The sequence below is a fragment of the Bufo gargarizans genome, chromosome 1 (genome assembly GCF_014858855.1).
Source record: "Bufo gargarizans isolate SCDJY-AF-19 chromosome 1, ASM1485885v1, whole genome shotgun sequence".
In the NCBI taxonomy this organism is placed as follows: Eukaryota; Metazoa; Chordata; class Amphibia; order Anura; family Bufonidae; genus Bufo; species Bufo gargarizans.
The window spans coordinates 287,450,549-287,474,549 of record NC_058080.1 but is presented as its reverse complement, the minus strand read 5'-3'; the positions used below and the strand labels follow the sequence as shown (position 1 = coordinate 287,474,549).

Here is a 24,001-nt window from a genome sequence, read left to right as displayed (position 1 = left end):
CTTACCTCTGGATGTTGATGAAGAGGCTGGAAACCTGTTTCTGTTGCGGCAATTCGGCGCCTGCACTATTCCTGCGCCCTGGATTCCCGAAAGAAGAATTGTTGGTTAAACAATTAGGTAAAATTATTACTATAACAGGAAATAAACTGAAAGCAGGACCCAAAGATGAATCCTTTTCACTCAGTCTGATCCATTAGAGTGAATGTACCAGTCATGGTATATGTGTAAATACCGTTTTTAGCTATTCAGACTTACACCCCTGACAGAAAGTCTTGTGGGGGGCATTGTGAAACTAGAAAGGGGACATTGGCACGGGGGTTTATGTCGACAGAGTTTTGGGGCGGACTTCGCACTAAAATTCAGGCGGAATTTACACCAAAATTCCATCAACGTCCACGTAGTGTATCGCGCCAAGATGGATGTCGCTTGATGCCATGCCTGGTGTCCAATTGTCGAAGTCTTATGTGTGAATGTACCCTAACAGTAGACTTGGTATGTATTTTTGGCCATGCTTTATAAAAATATTTTGCACTAAGTAACAGAATTTTCACAACATTTTTATAAGCCACAAGGGGTTGTCTCACTTCAGGAAATGGCATTTATCATATAGACAAAGCTGATGTATTGTGATTGACCATACTGCCTGTTGTGAAAATTCTGTTACTTAGTGCAAAATATTTTTAATAAAGCATGGCCAAAAATACACACCAAGTCTACTGTTACATTACTTACATTACATTAGTAAGTGCCTTGTATTAACTATGTCTACGTGATAAATTACATTTACTAACGGGAGACAACCCCTTTAAGACAAGCACTGTCATGATTTAAATATACTGTATTATTTTTTTATCACTACAAACAAATATGTAGGTGGAAGGCTCTGTTCACATCTATGTTGTGCCTTTGGTTTCCAATGGATCTGACCGATTCACCATGGGGGTCCATCAGGGTTCCATCATAGTACAGATCATTTTGATGGGAAGAATAGCATCATATTAAATATTTATGGAATTTGTGCCAGAGCTTCTGGTGCAAATATGATTATAACCTTACTAGGAGTCTTGAAGAATCCTTGAAAGGTCTTTAAGGATGACCAAGGTGTTTACCACAAAGTTTTAGCAAAAAAACATATCTATAAAGGGGTGAATAGGGTCTTTCATTTGAAGTTGTCAACTCAAGAACCTACATTTATGGGTGCATTTTATTAACGAGAAAACAAGGTAAAGCTAGAAACATTTTAAGTGAGGCTGATGCGATCACATTTAACTAGAGTCGTAAGTGCACACTACAAAAAATGATACATTTGATACAAATTTTACCAATCATGACCATAATGATTGTGGGATTCATACGGCAAGTTAACATAAGGGTTGTCTGAGATTAGATAAAAAAAGGTTTGATTCTCTATATTCCTGTCCAGACAGTGGTTGTAACTGGCATTACAGCTGATCCCCATTCAACCGATTGAGGTTGAACTGCAGAAACAGTACAGCATTGCCACTGTTTTTAGAGAAAAAAGTAGACCCTGTCCTTCTGATCTCAGAAAACCTCTAGATTTCAGTGATACCAAAGTACTAACCTGCACAAACCAGTCAATAGTGCAGCAATTGACAAGTGATGGAAACATACGACATCTCGCTCTAAAAGCCTCTCCAACCGGACTCATACAGAGAACAATGTGCAGCCTCTGACGCACTCGGTTGATAAAAAACTGAAATACCTAGATTGGAAGACCAGAGACAGAACTTTTATATCGTAAAGTACACAAATGTTTTATTCAAAGAGCAATTGGAAAATTCATGAGAAAGCTGAAAGAGGTAGAGCTGTAAAGGTGGACCCATCATATCAGCCTGTAGATGTGACAGAAATTGTGCATTAAGAAAAATGCTCAAAAATAGGATGGGGTTGGGAATTATGATTTATTTGGAATCACACTACTGTACTCAATATTTAGACAATTTATGCATAAATGCGTTTCTAACTCTCCTGTAACAGTATACGACTGTGGTGATTGTAACGCTTTGCTGCCTACAGATATTCATTTCTACTGCCAGATGTTACAGTTTTCTGCAATGATCTTCTGAAAATGCAGCATTTAGGAGTCATGCAGAAATAGGTAAAAAGGCACTCAGATGTCTGTGGGACCTCCTATACGTTGGTAGGCATCTAATATCATATACAGACATGAATCTGGCAGCAAAAATGTGTTAGATGGTGCATTATGTTGGCATGCTCCCCAAAAGCATTGGTTCTACAGAACAATATCTCTGTATCATGGGTACCATACAGCAGCACATAGCGTGCCGAACAAATATTAGTTCTGTTTTATTCTCCTTTGTTCTTCCACCTTATAGAATACACATGTTTAGCTTAGTCAGGTTGATAAATGCCAGCCAAACAACTTTATGTGGGGAGTTAGCTAGTATCTATGGCGGATTATGAGGTATAGATGCACATTGTGAATTATAGCTATATCCTGAAATATAGAACATGGCCAAGCCTTTAGACAACCACTAATTAGTAGAACAAGGGTGTTTCAATGCTATGGTACCTTCAGTTTTGGTGTTGGATCCCCGCAATCACATACTGGTGGCCTATCATGCAGAGACCTACACCTTTAATGTCATAGAGAGGCTATTTATCACAGTCTAAACCTTAATGAGTAGTGACTTTGCCATTTGACTTTTTTTTACTGCTATCACCATTGGTTTTACCATTGACGGCCATTCTAGTGCCGCTGGCTACATGGCTGCACGCTAATGCAGACGCGCGTGCAGTTGCTCCATGTTTGTTTGTCTTTCGCTTCCATTGCTCCTGATGACAAAGTTGCAAGTGAATAGCAACTTGAGAAACGCGTCGAGCAGCAACTATATACAGCAAAGAGCTATTATAAGGTTCTGCTGTCATAAAGAATAGGTTTAGGGAGCAAGAAACAATCATTTAGTAGCCAATTCTGGAGATGAGGGGTATTTATGTTGGATCATAGAAGTTAGATGCGGGCAAACAGCCAGGGACAGCATTAAGTGAGGGTCCCACAGCAGTCACAAGTCCGGTCCGACACCTCCAATCCAGAGTATTCAACCCATAGGGAAAGGGTCCACATTGGACCATAATATGACCTGGGTGTTGTGTTAATTAATGTTAGGATTATACACCCACGTTTTAATGATTTATCAAAAGTTAAATTTTAGCGACTGACCTCTGAAAGTTAAACTATCACCATTGGTTTTACTCCTTTTATTTAACAATAAAATACAATTTTATTGATACATATATTATTGCTACAAAGTACAACAAAGATGATACAATGTAACAGAATCCAGCAAGCGTGCTGATATCAGAAGAACATATAGAACGTTCAGTGGAGATATGCTGACTAAGGGTCCATTCACACGTCCGTAGAATGGGTCTGCATCCGTTCCGCAAATTGCGGAACAGGTGCGGACCCAATCATTCTCTAGGGGGCAGGAATGGATGCGGACAGTACACAGGGTGCTGTCCGCATCTGCATTTCCGGAGCGCGCCCCCGATCTTCCGGTCCACGGCTCCGGAAAAAAATAGAACATGTCCTATTCTTGTTTGCAATTGCGCACAAGAATAGGCAGTTCTATGGGGGTGCCGGCCAGGTGTATTGTGGACCCACAATACACTATGGACGTGTGAATGGATTAAGCTGATTATTGGAGACTAAGTCAGAGGTAATACAATTCTTATTTATTCTATTTTTAGCATTTTCTGCTACCAAATTTACCAGAGTAACAATTAAGCATATACTTCAAACAGGTGTACCTCATCTCTGTTTCCTTCAGGTATGCCAGCTTCCTTTGCTTTGGGTCTCGTTGCAGCCAAAACAAACTCTAGTTCATCCTTCTCAAATAAATTGGGCACTTCACCAGAATTAAGCATGTTGTTAATGTCTTCCAAAAACTCCTCCACAACAATCTACAGAATCCAGAAATAATTGTGAATAGATTAAATAAAGTCACGTTCTATGCAAAACTAAGCAAATTGGGTACTCAAGAGTCTTGGCCACTATGGGAGCCTTAATGAGGCTGTATGAATTGTCACCATAATTCTCCATAAGATAGCATAAAATATATACTAATCATTTATTTTTATTTGGCATACAAACTATCAGAAAATAAGTGGTCTTGACCTAGCACTGCCATAATGTATAGTACTTCTTGTACAAAAGGAATTAACATTAAAACATTCATAATCACAAATGGGTTGTCTATGACTTTACATATGAGTTGAGTCCCCCAGTCCTCTTCATTAAACATGATCATACTGTATTCATATACATTGGATGGCTGCTGAATACCCTGGATAATGTTATCTTGTATCACAAGATCACAGATTGTGTGCTAGGATGACAAGACACATAACATATGACTATCCTAGACCAAGTGCCTAGAGCATTAAAATGCTGGGTTCAAAACTTCCTGGAGAACATAGAAAGGTGTATCTGGTGACCTATGTTTACCTGTGTGTCGGTAAAGAGAAAAACCATGTCCTTGTCTTCCACTCCAGCCATTTTGTACAGTTTTCTTAGATCTTCATGGAAAGAATCATAATTGTACCCCCGATTCAGCTCTATTTGGAAGCACTTATAACCACAGATATGGGCTGCAAGTCTGGTAAGAGACTGCTTGCCTGTTCCACCAACACCCACCAAAAGAGCATTTCCCCTTTCCTGACGAATCATTCGAGCAATCCTAGGAATTAATTATACACAGTTACCATATAAACAGAGTGAGACCATGTATAAAATGCAGGAAAAAAAAATTGCCATTTTTTTTTATTTATGCATGTATTTGCCAATCAGCAGGAAAAAATGGCATATCTGGTAGTAGTAAGTTAAAATTACTGCACTAAGCAGTAGGAAAAATGATCCAGTATTTTTGCACTTGTGGGTAAGACTATGTAACTTTGAATTATTTTGGAAAATGATCCTGACAAAAACCTCTGATGGATAACTCTGACATATGTAACCTTACTGAGCGCCCATTCTGGTGGGTTTGAAGCATTGTATTACATGGACAGCCAGTCATATGAATGACCACAATATAATGCTAGCTTTCTACTGCAATGGTCACTGCTTGAGAAATGCCTGGCTGGTCCCAGGTTCCCTTTACAGTCCAACCAGGAGCATGACTTGGGGCTGCGGTTTTAAAACAATCATCTCTGATGAGCCAACCTGTTCACTACATGGATAAGGGTACTTTCACAATTGCGTTGTGAGGATCCGGCAGGCAGTTCTGTTGCCAGAACTGCCTGCTGGATCCGGAAATCTGTATGAAAAAGGATATCATTTGTAGATGGATCCAGATGCGGATCCGTCTGACAAATGAATAAAATTTCCAGATCCGTCTCTCCAGTGTAATCCGGAAAAACAAATCCGGTATACTTAACATTTTTAAAGGTCTGCGCATGTGCAGACCGGGAAACCCGATCCACCATTAATACATTTCAATGGAAATTAATGCCGGATCTGGCATTCCAGCAAGTGTTCCGGAATTTTGGCCGGAATTTTTCTCCGGCCAAATACCGTAAGAGGGACTGAACTGAAGACATCCTGATGCATACTAAACGGATTGCTTTCCATTCAGAATGCATTAGGATAAAACTGAAGCGTTTTCTTCCGGTTTTGAGGCCCTAGGACGGAACTCAATACCAGAAAAGAATAACGCTAGTGTAAAAGTACCCTAAGAAGAGTGAAAAGTTGCATTTGCTTCTATAAGGTTGAAGATGGCTATATGGTCAAAAAATGACGTAATTGGACGGTAACAGTATGAATAAATGGTTTTCTTATACTTCTTGAAAGCTTATCAATTGATGTGCTATTCATTACTTACACATCCTATTCTATATAAAATATAAGTACAGTATGCACTATAGGGATACATGTGTTCCCCAGGTCAACATGAAAGTACATCTTGCATAAGAAACCTTAGCATTGCTTCTGTGTATGCACTGTATGTCTTTTATATATTTATGACAGTGACTACTATACAACACTATTTAGAGCCTGTACCTGGAGACATGCTCTACTGCATCCTGAAAAAATACCAGTTTGACATCTTTAGTGTTAGTCAAATTATAGTCATCGAGATAGTCCTGCAGCACCGATCTGATTTTGTCCATATCAGTAAGGTCCTCATAAACTCTATCAGCCTTGTCGGCTCCAACCTACAATCAGAAATGAAATGACATTTTATAGGTTGTAGAATGCTTCAAATCAGAGAAAAAGAATCAAACAAATAAAATGTTAATAATTCGTGCAAAGTAATAAATGTATATACATAGGGGGACATTTATCATTTGTGGTTTGTTTTTGTTTCAGTTTTAAGTTTGTCTTTGCTTTGCGTGCCTGCGCCAAATTTTTGAAATGGTGCAATTTTCTGTTTTTGCGTTTTCTTTTTTCGCTCCCTGACTTCCCGTAGCCGTAACATTTTTATGTTTATGTTCACATTGCCGTATGAGGACTTGTTTTTTGCAGAAGAAACATTACTTTTTAATGGCACCATTTAATATTGCATAGGATGTAGAAAGAAGCTGGAAAAAAATTCCAAATAGGGTCGAATTGAAAAAAAAAATAGCAATTCCGCCACAGTTTTATGGGTTTTGATTTTACGGCGTTAACTATGCGGTAAAACTAACTTGTGCTCTCCAATCTTCAGGAGGGAGGCATCCCTGCCCGGGAAGCATGTGCTTCTGGGTTTTAGGCCTCTCAGATGCCATGGTCACATTTTACCAAGGCATATGAGGATTTAAATGTCCATGATTGGCATTACCGCCAAACGCAGACACTAGCCGTGGGTGTCTGCAGTTACACAGTTGCTATGGTGCTCGCACCATCTTTAATAATATTTAAAATTAAAGTTAATAATATATTTGGCATGAGTGCAATGTGGTTTACACCTATATGTGTAAAAGTAAACCAGGGGGTAGATGCATGTGCCATAGTTAAGATCTAATCTCACTTTACATAAACCACTTTGAAAAGTGCACATGATCACCAAATGTCGCAGAAAATGCCACAATCTGCATCACGTGCAACATGCAACAAGTCCCTCATAATACAGTGTATGCGATTTTTTTTTTAGCCCTAGCCAACTGCAAGCCTTCAAGCCACTGATGCAGCAATAGAGGCATAAGGGTATATTCCCATCTGGCAGATTTGTTGCAGACGTTTTTGTGACTGTCCCATTTATCTAAATATGGGTTAGAAATCCATGCACATGCTGCAGAAACATAATATAATAATAATGGGCATTATTATATAAATTAAGGGGACATAATGGGGTAACGTTGCAGCCCAGCTGACTATGACTATGAATATTGACTATGAATTGATTATGAATTATCCAATCATGCATTTTAATTTTTCAATTATGTATTATAATGAACCTGGGGGTATTTAAGTTGGCACTTGACATCATTCTATTGCTTTACAAAGGCCTCATTGAGCTGGGCTTAAACGTTGCGACTGGGGTAATAAACGGGTCCATTGGAGTGTTGCCTCATCATTTGGCATTTTGGATATCATTTATAGATTTTTCTGCCTGAAATCCTTGTGGAATTGCATCCATTCACACTACTGCTGTGCTGCTGTTGGTATTTGACTGATGTATTAGATAAATCACAGTGGAATTTATAGGGTTACGAAAAGTTTCAATATAGACATCACAGAGAAAAATGACTTTTCATATAAAACATAACTTTTACTGTTGTTAGTTAAAATAATACCCCTTCTTAGTATATATATTAGGCTACGTCAAATAATTAGACAAGGCCTTACTTGGACGTATCAGGATAATGTAGTCCGATGTATAGAAAAATTTGCGGCAACTTACAGTTAGATGACTGTGGACCTGGCCAAACGGTAGAAAGAGAGGTGGTGGATAAGGGGAAGGGAACAATATCCCTAATACAACCCTCAATGTACCCCTGCCTACAGGCGGAGCACCCGCCCCGAAAGGGGCGACCCCACCTCTCGGTGGCTAAACCCTCACTGTCGCCTATTGATACCCTGCCTAAACGGATCAATGATGTTCGTCCCTTCTTTGGCAATATGTCCCGACGCGTTTCCCCAGACGTAGTCAAGGCTGGTTCATCAGGGGACTCAGGATAGTTGGTAAATTCTTGCAGGTTTCAATAGATAGATGCCCAACTGATAATAGTGGGCAAAGCTCTGATAGTTGCATAGCAGACCTCCTGGTGTAGTAAGGTGTTACTTACACCAGGAGGTCTGCTATGCAACTATCAGAGCTTTGCCCACTATTATCAGTTGGGCATCTATCTATTGAAACCTGCAAGAATTTACCAACTATCCTGAGTCCCCTGATGAACCAGCCTTGACTACGTCTGGGGAAACGCGTCGGGACATATTGCCAAAGAAGGGACGAACATCATTGATCCGTTTAGGCAGGGTATCAATAGGCGACAGTGAGGGTTTAGCCACCGAGAGGTGGGGTCGCCCCTTTCGGGGCGGGTGCTCCGCCTGTAGGCAGGGGTACATTGAGGGTTGTATTAGGGATATTGTTCCCTTCCCCTTATCCACCACCTCTCTTTCTACCGTTTGGCCAGGTCCACAGTCATCTAACTGTAAGTTGCCGCAAATTTTTCTATACATCGGACTACATTATCCTGATACGTCCAAGTAAGGCCTTGTCTAATTATTTGACGTAGCCTAATATATATACTAAGAAGGGGTATTATTTTAACTAACAACAGTAAAAGTTATGTTTTATATGAAAAGTCATTTTTCTCTGTGATGTCTGATGTATTAGATAGATAGATAGATAGATAGATAGTCAGAGATAGATAGTCAGAGATAGATAGATAGATAGATAGATAGTCAGATAGATAGATAGATAGATAGATAGATAGATAGATAGATAGATAGTCAGAGATAGATAGATAGATAGATAGATAGATAGATAGATAGATAGAATTGCTTGAGAAAAGTCCCATTAAGAGGACTGAAACATCGCATGGGTGAAAAGAAGGACACTACTACAGATTTTTTTAGGGGAAGTGCCACGGAATATCTTCTATTATTTTCCTAGAGGTTATTTGATCACATCTGCAGCTTATGACGTGTCATTTATACTTTTTTTTTGCTGCATTGCTTTTTGCTTTTCTTTTCTGTTTTAGATAAAAAGATACCAGATAGATTTGATAGATATTAGATAAATTGATAGATATTGAATAGCTAGATAGATAGATAGATACTACATAGATCAGGCATGTCCAAAGTGCGGCCCTCCAGCTGTTGCAAAACTACAACTCCCAGCATGCCTGGATAGCTTACAGCTATTAGGGCAGGTTGGGAGTTGTAGTTTTGCAACAGCTGGAGGGCCGCACTTTGGACATGCCTGACATAGATAGATGTAATTTGTAGATACATCTTTAATCATGAGATATTCTGTTGGACATTACATCCCTCTAAGAGCATCAAGGAGCGATAATTTCATGTTATATTTGACATACTTGGCTGAATGATGCAATTCCGCATGACATATGTGATTAATAGCTTGCCATAGCTGACATTTGTTTGATTGCATGCAAGCCAGACGACCCAGCGGCCTGTCATGCTGTCACAGCAGGGGCTGTGGGTAAACATATGTACTGCGTCTACAGAACAGCCTGGGATGGATGTTTTATTGCTGTGCATTTCACCATAAGTATAAGTGAAAACTGCCGACATGAAGATAATCTGTTTTTACCTTAATGAAATCTCCAAAAATAATTGGATTTGTTACAAAGTACTCTGGATCAATCTGAACCCCAAAATGTTTGCCTGCAAAAATAAAAAAAATAATAGTTAATAATCCAATGGTTTATAACAGTCTGTTCTCCACCTCACAACCAAGTTTTTCTATATAATAAGGGTACTTTCACACTTGCGTTGTTTGACTCCAGCAGGCAGTTCCATTGCCTGAACTGCCTGCCTGATCAGGCAAACTGTGCAAACGCATGTCATTTTTTCTGATTGATCAGGCATTTTTCAGACTGATCAGGATCCTGATCAGTCTGAAAAATGTCTGATCAGTCAGAAAAATGCATTGCAATACCGGATCCGTTTTTCCGGTGTTATCAGGCAAAACGGATCCGGCATTCAGGCAAGTGTTCAGTTTTTTTGGCCGGAGATAAAACCTAGCATGCTGCGGTATTATCTCAGTCCTGAAAAGTCAAAAAGACTGAACTGAAGACATCCTGATGCATCCTGAACGGATTGCTCTCCATTCAGAATGCATTAGGATAAAACTGATCAGTTCTTTTCCGGTATTGAGCCCCTGTGACGGAACTCAGTGCCGGAAAAGAAAAACGCTAGTGCGAAAGTACCCTAACTGTTTCAGTTTTTTACATATATTATTTCTTTATTTTTACTCTAGTATCTAGGACATCTAAGCTGATAACATACTAATGACTGAGACTTAATTAATCCTTTACAGAAAAGCCTATTTGGACGCCAAAGCACTGTAGACAGATGACCATACTGTGGTGACTCTCTAGCATCCACCCTTGGGTCTAGTCAATTGGATCTCCATAGTTTGACACAATATCCAGGTATTGCAGCTAAATTAAAGGGCATCTGTCAGCAGATTAGCACCTATCAAACTGACCTGTTTCTTGTGCGTTTGGGAGCTCATATATGTTCATATGCAACTGCATTGCTGAGATTTAGTTTTAATATGTGCAAATGAGCCTCTAGGAGCAACTGAGGCACTGCCGTTCCACCTACCGGCTCTGCTCTTTCTGCAACTGCTGCACCATCTCCACTTTGTCTTCAAAAAATAGAATACCAATAGGACCCTTCCCAATCCTAACCCTAAGTTCAGACCTGAGCGTTTTACAGCGCGTTCCTATGCGCTGTAAAACGCTCAACACGGAGAAACCAATTATTCCCTATGGGAATGGTTCTCACCTGGGCGTTTTACAGCGCGTACGATCGCGCTGTAAAACGCCCGACGCTCAAACAAGTTCTTGAGCTTTTTTTGGGCGTTTGTCGCGCGTTCCCGCACATAGATATTCGGGAATGCGCGACAATGTGTGCACGCCTGTCTCTGTATGCACGATTGTAAACGCCCGTACAATCGCGCATACAGAGCGCTCGTTTCAGAACGATCAGGTCTGAACCCCCTGTTAGGGCGCTGTACTTGGCTATCTCTTGCAGTCCTAAAGACTATATGGGGCAGCACAGAATATGCTCGACCTGCCACTACATTAGAATAGGAATAGGTCTCCCATTTTTGGGATCGGTGGGGTCCCAGTGATTGGACCCAACTGATCAGTTAGTTATCGTCTATCCAGTGGATAAGGGGATAACTTGCGGTAACTGGAAAACTTTTACCTTTACAGGGGCTTTTCACATTAGAGTAAAAGCTTCCCAGCAGCAGTAGATGTACTAAGATAATTAGTGGTCCTCCCCGTTGGCGTTTGTTTTCCTAGCTGCAGCGGTGATGTCATGTGTGTACCATCTCACCAATGCAACCTGCATAACCTGCATTGGCCTTAGTAGTCACATACCATATACAGCTGAGGCCAAGAGATTGGCTGCACAGTGACCTGTGTTCACAACACATCATCGCTGCAGCCAGGAAAACAGCCACCAGCTGGGGGACTGAAGAAAGGTGCTGGAAGTGGCAGGGGAGAAAGGTGGTGAGTACAACTTCCTTTTCTATTTTAGTACATGCAGTATACTGCTTCTGGAAAACTTACAATTTAACTTGGAAATCCCCTTTAATATGTGATACAGCAACTGAAGTGGACACCAACATAGCAAGTCACTCCTGAATACTGAAAGCATTGGTTGAGCTAGATTATGTTGGTTAGCTCACTTAAAGGGGTTATCCAATAGTACAAATCCCCCCCACAATGCCCGGGCCCCACCTATAGACGATATTTACCTGGTCCCCAGCACCTGCGTCCCTCCGGATACCTGAACAAAACATGATGGGGGAGCAGCCAATAGCAGGCCATGGTGGTGACCAGCCTTCCTAGTGTCACTAGCGATACTAGGGAGGCTGGTCACTGTCGCGGTGGCCATGCAGGGATCCAGAGGGACGCAGGTGCCGGGGTCCGGGTAAGTATCGTCTATAGGAGGTGCCTGGGCACTGTGGAGAGTATTTGCACTATTAGACAACCCCATGTCCAGAATTCTAATGTGGAAATTTAAGTTTTTAGATGGTTTAGTGCCATAGTTGCTGGTAGCAGTTTACAATGCTTAAGAAAATGATAAAGGGATGCAGAAAGACTTACTGGACATCTCTGAGAGCATTGTATGGAAATACTGCTTGTCTTCACTGTTGATTAGACGGTCATGAAAGATTCTTTGACACTCATGACAAAACAATCTGAAAATTTGCGATTGATCACGTACCGATCCTGGATCACACTGAAGAATGCCTGTAGAATATATGATGCAACATGAATCACTACAATACCAATAAATAATTTTAAGAACTAAAGGAAGACTATAAATAAGTGGAAAAACAGTCAAACAGATTACTGTAGATCTTTCAGATGCTTCAGGTTATGGATATTTAGCCAAGTTGCATTAGTTGAGTCACTACATATGTAAAGCTCATGCAGATGTATGCTTCAAACTTTTCCATCAAGCAGCTGGAAAGAGCTAAGGTTCATGGTTACCAGATTATGTTTAGAGCTGTGGACTAACATCGCATGCTAATGACTCCATATTTATCACAGATAAGCATCAAATGATATATGCTTCTTAATGCTCGGAATAGTTAGGTTGTACATATAGTGTAGTTTGCTCATTTATAAAATTTGCAACCACTGATCCAGCACCTTTTTGCTTTAAGCAGTTCTGGAAAATATTCCTACAGCGGTTTCTATGGAAGACTACACGTTACAGTATATACATACAGAGTGCATGCAACATTCTTCCCCCAAGACATTCCAGGAATAATGGATGTTTCCACTTGAGTGTAAAAAGTTATAATTGAAAAATGGCAGCCGAGGCCTGAGAGCATTGCACTAATATAACATATAGCACATGCTCTCTGGCAGCATACCATATGGATGGCATTCAGTAGGTGCAGTGGCACTCACACGATTGCTTAAATATGGCACCACAAGATAACTTATTTGTACAGATGATTATGGCATGTTACAATGTTAATGGTATTTTACAGTGATGAGTACCACCACTTTATTGGTTGTCACTTTTGAAATTCTTGAGTGACAACCAATAAAGTTTCTCAACAACTCGTAACCAATTAACAGTAAATGTCGAGAGAAACTGTTATCCTGAGGATAGATCATCAATATTTAAATCCCAGTAGTTAAGTCCCAGAAGACCTCTTTCAGAACTGGGTGATTTTCTGTTTTTGCATTTCCGTTTAACTACCGGCCTTCCGGGAACCATCATTTTTTATTTTTCCATTCACATATCTGTATGAGGGCTTGTTTTTTGGTATTTTTTACCATCACCGTTTAATATTGCATTCGATCTAGTGGGAAGATGGAGAAAAAATCCAAATAGGGTGGAATTGGAAAAAAATAAGAAATTCTGCCATAGTTTTATTTACGGTGTTCTCTATGCAGTAAAATTGACTCTCTGAGTCAGTAAAACTACAGCAATACCACATTTGTATAGCTTTTCTTGTGAGTGAATAATAAAAACTGAAAAAAACTGATCTTTTTCTTTGCATCCGCACAACTTTTTTATATTTATATCTATGGAGCTGTGTGAGTGCTCATTTTTAAGTGTGTATGCCTTTTTGATCACTTTTTATAAAAAAAATTGGGCAGAGATGAAGCAGTGGAAAAATAAATGCAAATCGGCCATTGTGTTTTTTTCCGTTACACCATTCACTTGTCACGGGGAGCCGGCGGCGCACTCTTCCTTTGCAGCGCCGCCGGAATTCTGCGTGCATAGCGGAGCGAGGATGTGGGTGGCGTCCTCGTCTCCATGGGGACCAGGGGGTAGGGAGGATCCGGCCGCGCATGCCTCCTCTGCGTGGCTGGCATCCTCCATCCCCTAGACAACAAGCAGCAGGAGAGCTGAGCGATGATAATGATGATCGGTGCTCGGCTATGTTGGGCTGTGTTGGGATGTGACTCACCAGTCTGGGCTATTCAAACAGGCAGCCTGCTGGCCACAGGTTGCCTGTGATTGGTTACCTTGCTATTGTGTTTGGACCTCGGCTTTGTTTCTGACCTCGACCTTGTTACCTCCTTGGAATTGACGTGACCTCTCAGCTTCTGACTTCGGTTTGTGTTGACCTTGCTATTGTGTTTTCCCTTGTGTACCTGATTGACCTCCTGGCTTTGACCTTTGCTTTCCTGACTCTGTTATGTGTTACTCTAGCACTCTTTAGGCCCCTGCTAGGAACCGACGCCAAGTTGTACGCCATCAGTTAGGATGGGCCGTGAAAGTAGGTAGGGACAGAGGTGCGGGTGGAGATCAGGGCTGCACTCTTCTCACCCCTATGCGACATCACCATATGGGATAAATACATTTATATTTTAATAGTTCAGGCATTTTGGGATTCGGCGGTGCAAATGATCTTTTTTTTTCACTGTTTATTTGTATTACGGGATAATTCAAATTTTTAGTTTTTTTTAAACTTTTTTTTTACATATTTTTATACTTTGTAAAAGTACCCCTAGAGGACTTGAACATATGTTCATCAGCTTGTTTCTCCCATAGACTACAATGCCTCATTTAGCGTGTAGCATGGAGGTGGTACACATGCGCTATTTAGTGCTGTCTCCTGCAGAAATGCAGGGATGAGATCATAGCATTTGCAGTGGATGTGCGATCCATTTCCTTTTTTTCTCAAATTGTTCACTACAATGATTTAGCATTTGCAGTCTTCAGGAGATACAATACATCACAGGCAGGGGTCCATAGGAATGTATTGCAGTGGTAGGCTCAAACCTTACAAATGCTCGAGGCTACCAGAGAGAAAAAACGGCGCAGGGGAGACATTTGGGCCTAGAATCACAGTGCTCCTGAGGAAAGACGCCTCAGATGCCGTGGGCACCACAGCATCTGAGGAGTTGAATGTCTGCAATCGGCATTATCACCGATTGCAGATGTTAGCTCCAGGTGTATGCTGTTTAAAACAAGATTTTTAAAGACCGTACTTCCGCCATACGGATGTAGCAGGGTTAACACACATGCTTTATGAGACCAGTTATCTAAACTAAATGCAACTAAATGCGTTTAGCAATATTTTCAATGACTGTTGTTTCAAGATAACGCGATGAGTTGGGAAATTTGAGTTAAGAGTGTGTGTGTTACCCCTGCAACATCTGTACATGTACAGCGGCGGTCCTGAAAGGGGTAATGTGGCTGTAGCTTTATTAATACAAAGCCATTTGTTATATTTTAAAGGCGGTCATCTTTTATATTTAGGTCAATGCAGGGGATTAGACGTGGAAGAGCTCAGAGCAACCAATCAGATTCCACCTTTCATTTTTCAGAGCTCCTTTGGAAAATGAAAGGTGGAATCTGATTGGTTGCTATGGGCAACTAAGCCAGTTCTACTTTACACCAGTCTGATAAATCTCCCCGACTGTATATTACACAATTAATCTGCACAGTCTTTAACCTCAAGCTGACATTTCGATAAAAGGTGGAGATTCGGGGAGTACAATATTAATGGCCTATCCTCAGGATACGCCATTATTATCAGATCCGTAAAGGTCCAAAACCAGGCTTTGCCACTGATCACCTGCTTGAAAAGGCTTTCACACTCTGGTGAGCGCTGAGGCCTCCTCGGGGCATACCAAGCACAATGATGTACATTGTATAGCGGTGGGCTTGGGACTGCAACCCAAGCCCATTTACTTGAATGGCTCTGAGTTGGGCCAAGGTCATGTGACTGATGAACATTATGTCATTAGCCTAGGAAGAACCTGCAGCGCTCATGGAAGCACTGCGGCCTCTTCAAACAGCGGATGAACAGGGGTGCCAGCAGTCAGACCTCCACCGATCTGATTATGAAGACATATCTGGAAGATAGGTCCATAATATTGTACTCTCAGAAAACCCTTTTAAGGTTTTATTGCAATATTCAAATTATATATGTTACTAATAAAACATAATGCATATTGTTAAAATTACTACAGTAGGTACCATACACTATCAGCCGTAATTACAACTAGGAAAAAAAACATTAGAGCTTTTACTTGACAGTACTTTCAATCTGAAATAATCTTTCAGTGTTAGTAGCTATGTACAATACCTTGAACACATTTTGACAAGTCACGTAAGTTAAATACATAATGGGATTTTGCAGGCGTTGGCAGAAGATCAATGCTCATTCTGTGGTAAATTTCCACCGCAGCATCCACTATATTGGTGGCACTCTGTTTTACAGCTGGAGGAAAATCCATCAAAAAGCCGTTTAGGATTGCCTGTGTACAACAAAAGACAGTAACTACTTTTCATCATCCTTTAACCAGAAAATACATGGATGTCTTCAGTTTTACTTTCAATAATACTTTAGGACTAATAGGGAATTATAAAAACTATAAAACATAATATGCATTCTGCTGAAAAGAACAGAAAAAAAACAACAACCATACGTACAAATGTATATCTGATCTTTACCTAACTACTGTTTTATGCAAGATTGTAATCCCCCAATGACTTATGTACATTGTCGCTCTTCTTTGACAGGACTAACCCTCTGAAAAACCAATTTTTTGTAGTGTTTTGGAGAGATTTAGCCTTTTTTTACAAGTTTTCTGCCTCATTTAGGTGTATGATGATACAGTGCGTATGACATCTGCAGTTACAGATCGAGAAACAGGATGCTCATGGCTCCATCTGTCTGGCTATTAATGCTGAAATATTTTAGTACAAACAATTAGCAACTCAAGACTGACCATCTGGTTCCAGGTAAACAGGGACAGAAAGAGGCATCCGAAATAATATGTCCTCCTCCCCAATCAACTGTAATGAGTCCATCCAACAAGTCAGTATTTCAGTATAGCTCAGTATCATCCTCCACTTTCCAGTATGCAATACATACAGTACCAATGACAAAGGATTTAACAGCAGCATCAGGGGTTTCCTGGGATTTTGATATTGATGGCCTATCCTCAGGGTAGGTCATCAATATGAGATTACAAGAGAACAAAACACGTCCCACAGCGCGAATTACCGTCAGCCAGTCACCAGGATCAAGAAGGAATCTTTTATTGCAGCGATACAACGCGTTTCGGGGAATCACTCCCCTTCATCAGGTACAAAAAAGCAGGTGCATCTTTTTTGTACCTGATGAAGGGGAGTGATTCCCCGAAACGCATTGTATCGCTGCAATAAAAGATTCCTTCTTGATCCTGGTGACTGGCTGACGGTAATTCGCGCCGTGGGACGTGTTTTGTTCTCTTATACTACTATCTTCTTGGGGGCTCCAGGCTTCTCCTTTTGAAGATCTCTCGTGGTACCGTGGCTGCAGACCGCCATATCCAGATGTCCAGGCTTGTTTGAAAATACCTTCAATAGTGTTGTGCCTACCTTTGCACAACCATATAAGGTGAGCCTTACCAATTCTCTCCGTATATCACTATACACTCACAGAATTACCCTATGGTGCGCCCATCTGTTTTTTTTACAGATTTAAAACCAGCCTGCTATATTACAATCAATATGAGATTGGCAGGGGTTCCACTCTCAGCACCCTTGCCGATCAGCTGTTCAAAGTGTCTGCTCAGTAAGTGTTTAGGCCTCTTCCTAAGCCAGTTCCTAGACCAAGCTCAGTCCCATTCAAGTGAATGGGGCTGAGCTGCGATACCAAGCACAGTTTCTATCCAATGGAGGGGGCTGTACTTGGTAAGCTACAAGAAGGCCGTAGGGCTCACCAGAGCTCCAATTGGCAGGGGGTGCCGGGAGTGAGACCCCTGCTGATCTCATGTTGATGACCTGTCCTGAGGATAGGCCATCAATAAGAAAATCCCAGAAAACCCCTTTAAACCTGTGAGTACTATAATACTTAGAAGCTATTGGCAGGGAAATATACTACAATGGCTTCTACAATTGGCATCTACAGTTATTGTTTTTCACAGGTTTTTTTAAGTATATAGAAGACAATTCTATTTTTTATGCTCTGCAATGCAAACATTAAACCATCACATTAAACAGGTAATCTATCTTTGCCTATGAAAAACAGTCAAAATCCAAGATGTACACTTCCATCTTGTATCATCTGTATAGGCAGTACAACAGGGTAGAGGTGCTTTAAAGAGTAACCACCGTTTGTACTGGTCTATTCACAAGATAGGATATCAACATCTGTCTGGCCCCCTGTACCCCGACAATCAGCTATTTGGGAAACTACCCGGCTCTGTCCATTGTTTAGTGGACAGAGCTGGCTACTGCAGCACTGCTCCCATTCAAATGGGCTACTGTCTAACATCTGTGTCTTATTTTAAATGCTGCATTTTTATGGTGTTTTTATGATGTTTTTGGAGCAAAAACTGCAGCAGCCTGATGTTACCTGTTGGCTAACAGGAAATTATGAAATTCTGTACAAACACAGACAGTTTTCTAGCAATTTTTGCTTTTTTGGCATTTATCTTTAATTGCAGCATGCCCTGATTCTGGTGCTTTTTCTGATGTTTTCCCATAGGCTTCTCTAGAGGAAAAAAAAAAGTCTTAAAAAAGTTGTGCCTAAAAAAATGTAACCCTAAAAATGACTTGGAGTTTCCAATAACTTAGAGTTTCCATGCCATAAACGGCAGCAAAAACATGCCATGTGGTAGCAGCCGTATGCCAGCTGCAGTGAACTAGGGCTGAAGGGGTTGTCTCACCATTTTTAAAATAACAAATATTCACTGTGGAGACCTCCAACATAGGTAATATGACATTTTTCTTACATACTTACCAACCTGAGTTGTTGTCTCCCTTACATCCTGCTCCACATGATAGGTTGAAGGCCCTTCAGCAAAATACACTTTTCTTCGGAGGTCCTTCTCCCCATCGTCAGCCTCCTCACCCACGTTATATAAAGCAGCACTGATGGTACAGTTACCATCTGCATTGCCATAGAATAGTCCTGTACCCAATTTCTAATATGCCTAACCAACTGTGCCTCACAAGTGTGGGATGCACTGTTCTAGATGTTCAGCAATACAATACAGATGTCAGTTACAAGGTGTCAGACTACTGTAGTTCATGTTTTTGGGGAAGAGGGACATAAAAACCCAAATATTACAAAATATTTAGAATAAAAATATAAACGAGTAGATCATAACGTGTTAGGATCAACAGAAGCATCAAGTCTGGCTACAACAATGAACCAAAAAACTGACGGTCTACATCAATTCTGGCTTTGGCTATGTGACCTGGTGTGATTTTCTCATGGTATTTCGCCAGATGCACAAACCACACCTCCATCAATAAAACCAAGAATATTTAAATACCAACGACCGTTGGTGTCCCATTCCCATATAGCGGACCGCATTTGCGGATCCGCAATAAATGGGCACCGTTCCGTTGTCATTCCGCATCACGGATGCGGACCCATTTATTTCAATAGGTCCGCAAATCCGGAGATGTGGAACAGAAGCACAGAACACTACGGAAGCACTACGGAGTGCTTTCTGAGGTTCCGTTCCGTGCCTCTGCACAGTAAAAAGATAGAACATGCTCTATCTTTTTGCGGAATGGAGGGATCGTGAACCCATTCAAGTGAATGGGTCCGTGATCCCCATGCACCTGCCCCACGGAAGGTGCCGTGCATTGCGGCACGGGACACCAACGGTCGTGTGAACGAGCCCCAAGGCTGTAGGAAATGATTTAGGAGTTAAGGGCTCATGCACACAACCGCAAAAAACTCATCCATAAAAAATAAGTGTGCATTCCGTATTTTGCAGAACGGAAGAGCTGGCCCCTAAATAGAACAGTACTATCCTTGTCCGTAATACGGACAACAATAGGACATATTCTATTTTTTAGCGGAACGGAAATACGAAAAATGGAATGAACACTAGTAACTTCCGTTTTTCTGCAGACCCATTGAAATGAATGGTTCCGCATACGGTCTGCAAAAAAAAAACATAACGACACGGAAAGAAAATACGATCGTGTGCATGAGCCCTAAAAATTATAAAGTTTCAAGTAACAGAAATGCCCTAGATTGTGTGCAATCAAATTACCCAACATGCACTATGCATCTACGTTTTGGCTATTCCCAATGACCTCTCCTGATTCTTCTACTAATTACAGAGTTGCTAAATTTCAGCCTAGGATAAAATGTTCCCCTTTTGAATTATGAAATTTCAAATCTTACTGAAGCTTGTCAGAGTACATAAAATTGACGCAACTCCTTTTTCTGGTTGTGTTGAAGGAGTCACTGACCTGAAAAATCTGTTTGAGGCTGTGCTCTGAGGGTGTTGGCAGGCACAACATGCTGAAGTGTCGTAAAAAGCGTGGAGTCACTGGATTCCGACCCCCACCTGGAGGAGCACAAGCAGCTGCGATAGTTACATCCTGAGGGAAAAATAACATCATGCACAATTTGAATCAAATAGGACAGTGAGCTACAGAACTAAGCAGCCAAAACTATGAAGTGATACGCACAATAGAGAATACGCTATCCACAAAATGGAAATACAATGTTGCTGCCTATTTTGTAAGCGAAGTAACATTGTTTCCAGCTGTGAAATCTAGTGACCAAAAAAATCAAATATACATTTTTTATGTTGGAGATAATAAAGAGGTCATTATGAATAACAAGAAGGTAATACAGGGGTTATATATACAAGAGTTAAAAAAAGGGGGACTGCTCTTTCTTATTTATTACTAGAATTGGCGCCACCTCTTGTTCATGGTCTGTGTCTAGTATTGTAGCTTAGCTCAATTACAGTTGAAATAAAGCAGATATGGATCCACTGTGTAACTTGAACAGATTCTCAATTATTCCACGGGACCTCAGATCAGAGTACAGGGGGAGCCCCCTCCCTCTGAGTAAACCCTTAAATGTCACAGTCGCTACTAATCCTGGCATTTGAGGAGTTACATCACTGGGATCTGTGTTATCTGCAATCCTGGTCATTTCAACTGGGTATCAGCTGTGTTACACAACTGGCACCTGCCATGTATGAAACAGGATCACCTCACTTTTTTAAAGCAGTTGTATAAGAAAAACATGTCTGCTTTCTTCCAAAAACAGCACTACACCTGTCCACAGGTTGTGTGTGATATTGCAACTCAGCTCCAGTAGAGCTGCAACACCACACGCAACCTATGGACAGGTGTGGTGCTGTTTTGGGAAGAAAGCAGACATGTTTTTCTTATACTGGACAACCACTTTAACTTTAAATAAAATTTAATAATTGTAAAATGTAGATGTGGCTTTATAATACATTGTAGGGCCACTGTTTGGGGAAATATATATCTCAAAACAAAAACAAAAAACAACTGAAGAATAAAACGGAAATTATCCATTGCAGTCACAAAAGTAGAAAATCTAATGTGAAAGCCAAGTGAAGGGGAACTAAGCAAAAGTAGGCTTGTTAAAATAAAACATAAGAGTATATACAAATTACCTGAGTTGGAGACCTGAGGCTGATAGTGATACATAAGAATTGTGGCTACTTTTTCATGTCAATAGAATAATCCTATTTCAATTGACACCTCATGTTGACAGATCAATTTGTCACTCATCATGGTTGGTTATCAAGTGTTTTATTGATTTTTGTATGACATTTAGGCTTCTACATTTAGGCTTCTACATCTAGGCATCAGTATACAATTTTTGGCTCCTCTCTTGTTTAGAACCTACATTATTTCCACAATCCTTACCTATATCCCTGCCTTGCTGGTCTTGTAAGTATGGACTGTTCATAATGTTAAATATTATTTAATGTACAACTGAGTGGTTATAAACTACAGAAAAGCATTGTGGCCCAACTATTCAGGGCTTGCTCAGGAATTTCAGGTCCCCATACAGGAAAAAAAATGACATGTAGTGTAATGAAGAGGAGACAGCACTCGCATGGAGCACCGTCTTCTCTTCAAGGGTGGTGGGTGTCAGACACCCGCCAAGAAGATATAGATGACCTACCCTGAGGATAAAGAAATATAGAGGGTGGTCCCTCAGGGGAGAAAGGTGCAAAGGCACCCATCCCCAAAACTGCTTGGTAATTAGAACGTTTGTTATAACTACCCTGAGGATAAGTCATCAATATATATTGCCTGCACAACCCCTTTAAACCTGGGAACAAAACAGAAATACTATTTAGGCACAGAAAGTCCTGCACTCACTACAGGGCCCTTCTACATGGTAGTGGGTAAGGCTGTTGCCAACACCTACATAAGGTCTGGGGTTCAATTCCCAGTACACACCTGAGAAATTATTTATTTATTAAAAGTTATAACAGAGAATTGAATTTTTGTAATTTTTTTTATTATTTTATATTTTATCAAAGTTGAAGGGGTTATTCAGAAAATTATATTTATGACTTATCCTCAGGATAGGTCATCAGTATGAGATCTTCTCTTCCTAGGCCTTACTTTACATCGGTCACATGGCCTAGTTGTAACTCAGTCCCATTGAGGTCAGTGTGGCTGAGATGCAATACCAAGCACTGCCACTATGCGATGTATGGCAGCGTCTTTGTAGCCATGGATACCGGCCATGTGATCGCGAGTCTAGCGATCACATGACCGGCCGCCCATAGAGGAAGCAAAGGGTAGCAGAGCGCATGCGCCGAACGCTCACTGAACACAGTAGCCGGCCTGCTTCTATCACATGACCACAGTGCAGCGGTCATGTGACTTCAGTTTACCGATTATATTATACTGATATATAATAAAGAATCGCCTATCCATTACTTGCACTATTTCACCTATTCACCATCAGCATTAACTAACAACACATATGATGAAGTTTATTAGATAAAAAGCTGTATTCTAGTTTGTGACACTGTACCTGGTGCTAGCCCCTCCCATCTATGGGCAGCCCTCAGGTAACCCGTTTTTGGCGGTTTTTTTGCACCTATATATACCTGTATCTACTATTAGCTATTGTGACTACTGTTAACCTGATGAAGGGGACAATTTGAGCCCCGAAACGCGTTGTTCTATACACCTGTTTACTTTTTATGAAAATAAAGAAGATTCACCTACAGAGACGTATTGGAACCTGTGATTTTGCGCCTGATCAGAACCTTTCTTACTACAAGCATCCTTTGGGGGATTGGGCACTCGATCCCAAAGACACTTCTTCTGCGGCTGCATTCACAGATCCAAAAGGTCTTGATATACCTACAATAGAGTTGTGTCTATTATTGCACAACCCCAAAAGGTGAGCACCTCTATTTTTTAAACAATTCAGTTTGTATTTGAACATACTACCCTATTGTGCGCCCCCCACCCCTTTTCTTTTGTCTCTACGTTCCCCTCCTGACCGAGGGGAATTTAGATTCGCCCGTGGTTACCAAGACTACTATGCGATGTACAGCGCTGTCCTTCGAAAGATGCCAGGAGCCTGCATCGCTCAGAAGAGCTCAGGTGAGCGCAGCGGCTCCCTGAAATAGCTAATCGGCGGGATGCCGGGACTTGGACCCCTGCTGATTTGATAATGAAGACCTACCCTGAGGATAAGTCATCGGTATCTTTTCCAGGATAACCCCTTTAATGTAACTAAAGGTACTAAAGAGAAATAACTGGCAAAACGTATTACAATAAATGTGGTTCTGTAACATACTTGCTATTAAATATTACAATACAGTATTTGGTATCCCTTGTATTATTATTATTTATGGTGAACAACGTAAACAAAAATGGGGCAAATTTTTTCCTTCATTTCAGTATTAGGCCTCTTTCACATGAATGATACGGATTGTGGCAGGATCTGTTCAGGGAAAATAACTGATGGTTTTGCATGCAAGTTCAATCAGTTTTGTCTGCGATTGCGCTGTGTGTTTTTTTTTTCTGCGTGGATGCAATCAGTTTTTGATGTGCTTTTCACAAAAACTGAATTTTCCATCTCTGGAAAAC

General features: G+C 40.8%; 1 protein-coding gene across 1 annotated transcript in view; it reads right to left on the bottom strand.

Moving 5' to 3' along the window:
* The window catches only part of DNAH6 (dynein axonemal heavy chain 6), a 363,279-nt gene that overhangs the window by 206,815 nt on the left and 132,463 nt on the right, over positions 1-24,001 (bottom strand). The window contains exons 41-48 of the mRNA XM_044304479.1: positions 20,357-20,488; positions 16,236-16,407; positions 12,274-12,420; positions 9,738-9,811; positions 6,041-6,195; positions 4,490-4,721; positions 3,793-3,945; positions 1,583-1,723 (exon numbers count right to left, since the gene is read on the bottom strand). Of these exons, the coding sequence (XP_044160414.1) occupies positions 1,583-1,723; positions 3,793-3,945; positions 4,490-4,721; positions 6,041-6,195; positions 9,738-9,811; positions 12,274-12,420; positions 16,236-16,407; positions 20,357-20,488 (1,206 nt within the window). The remainder of the gene's footprint in view (positions 1-1,582; positions 1,724-3,792; positions 3,946-4,489; positions 4,722-6,040; positions 6,196-9,737; positions 9,812-12,273; positions 12,421-16,235; positions 16,408-20,356; positions 20,489-24,001) is intronic.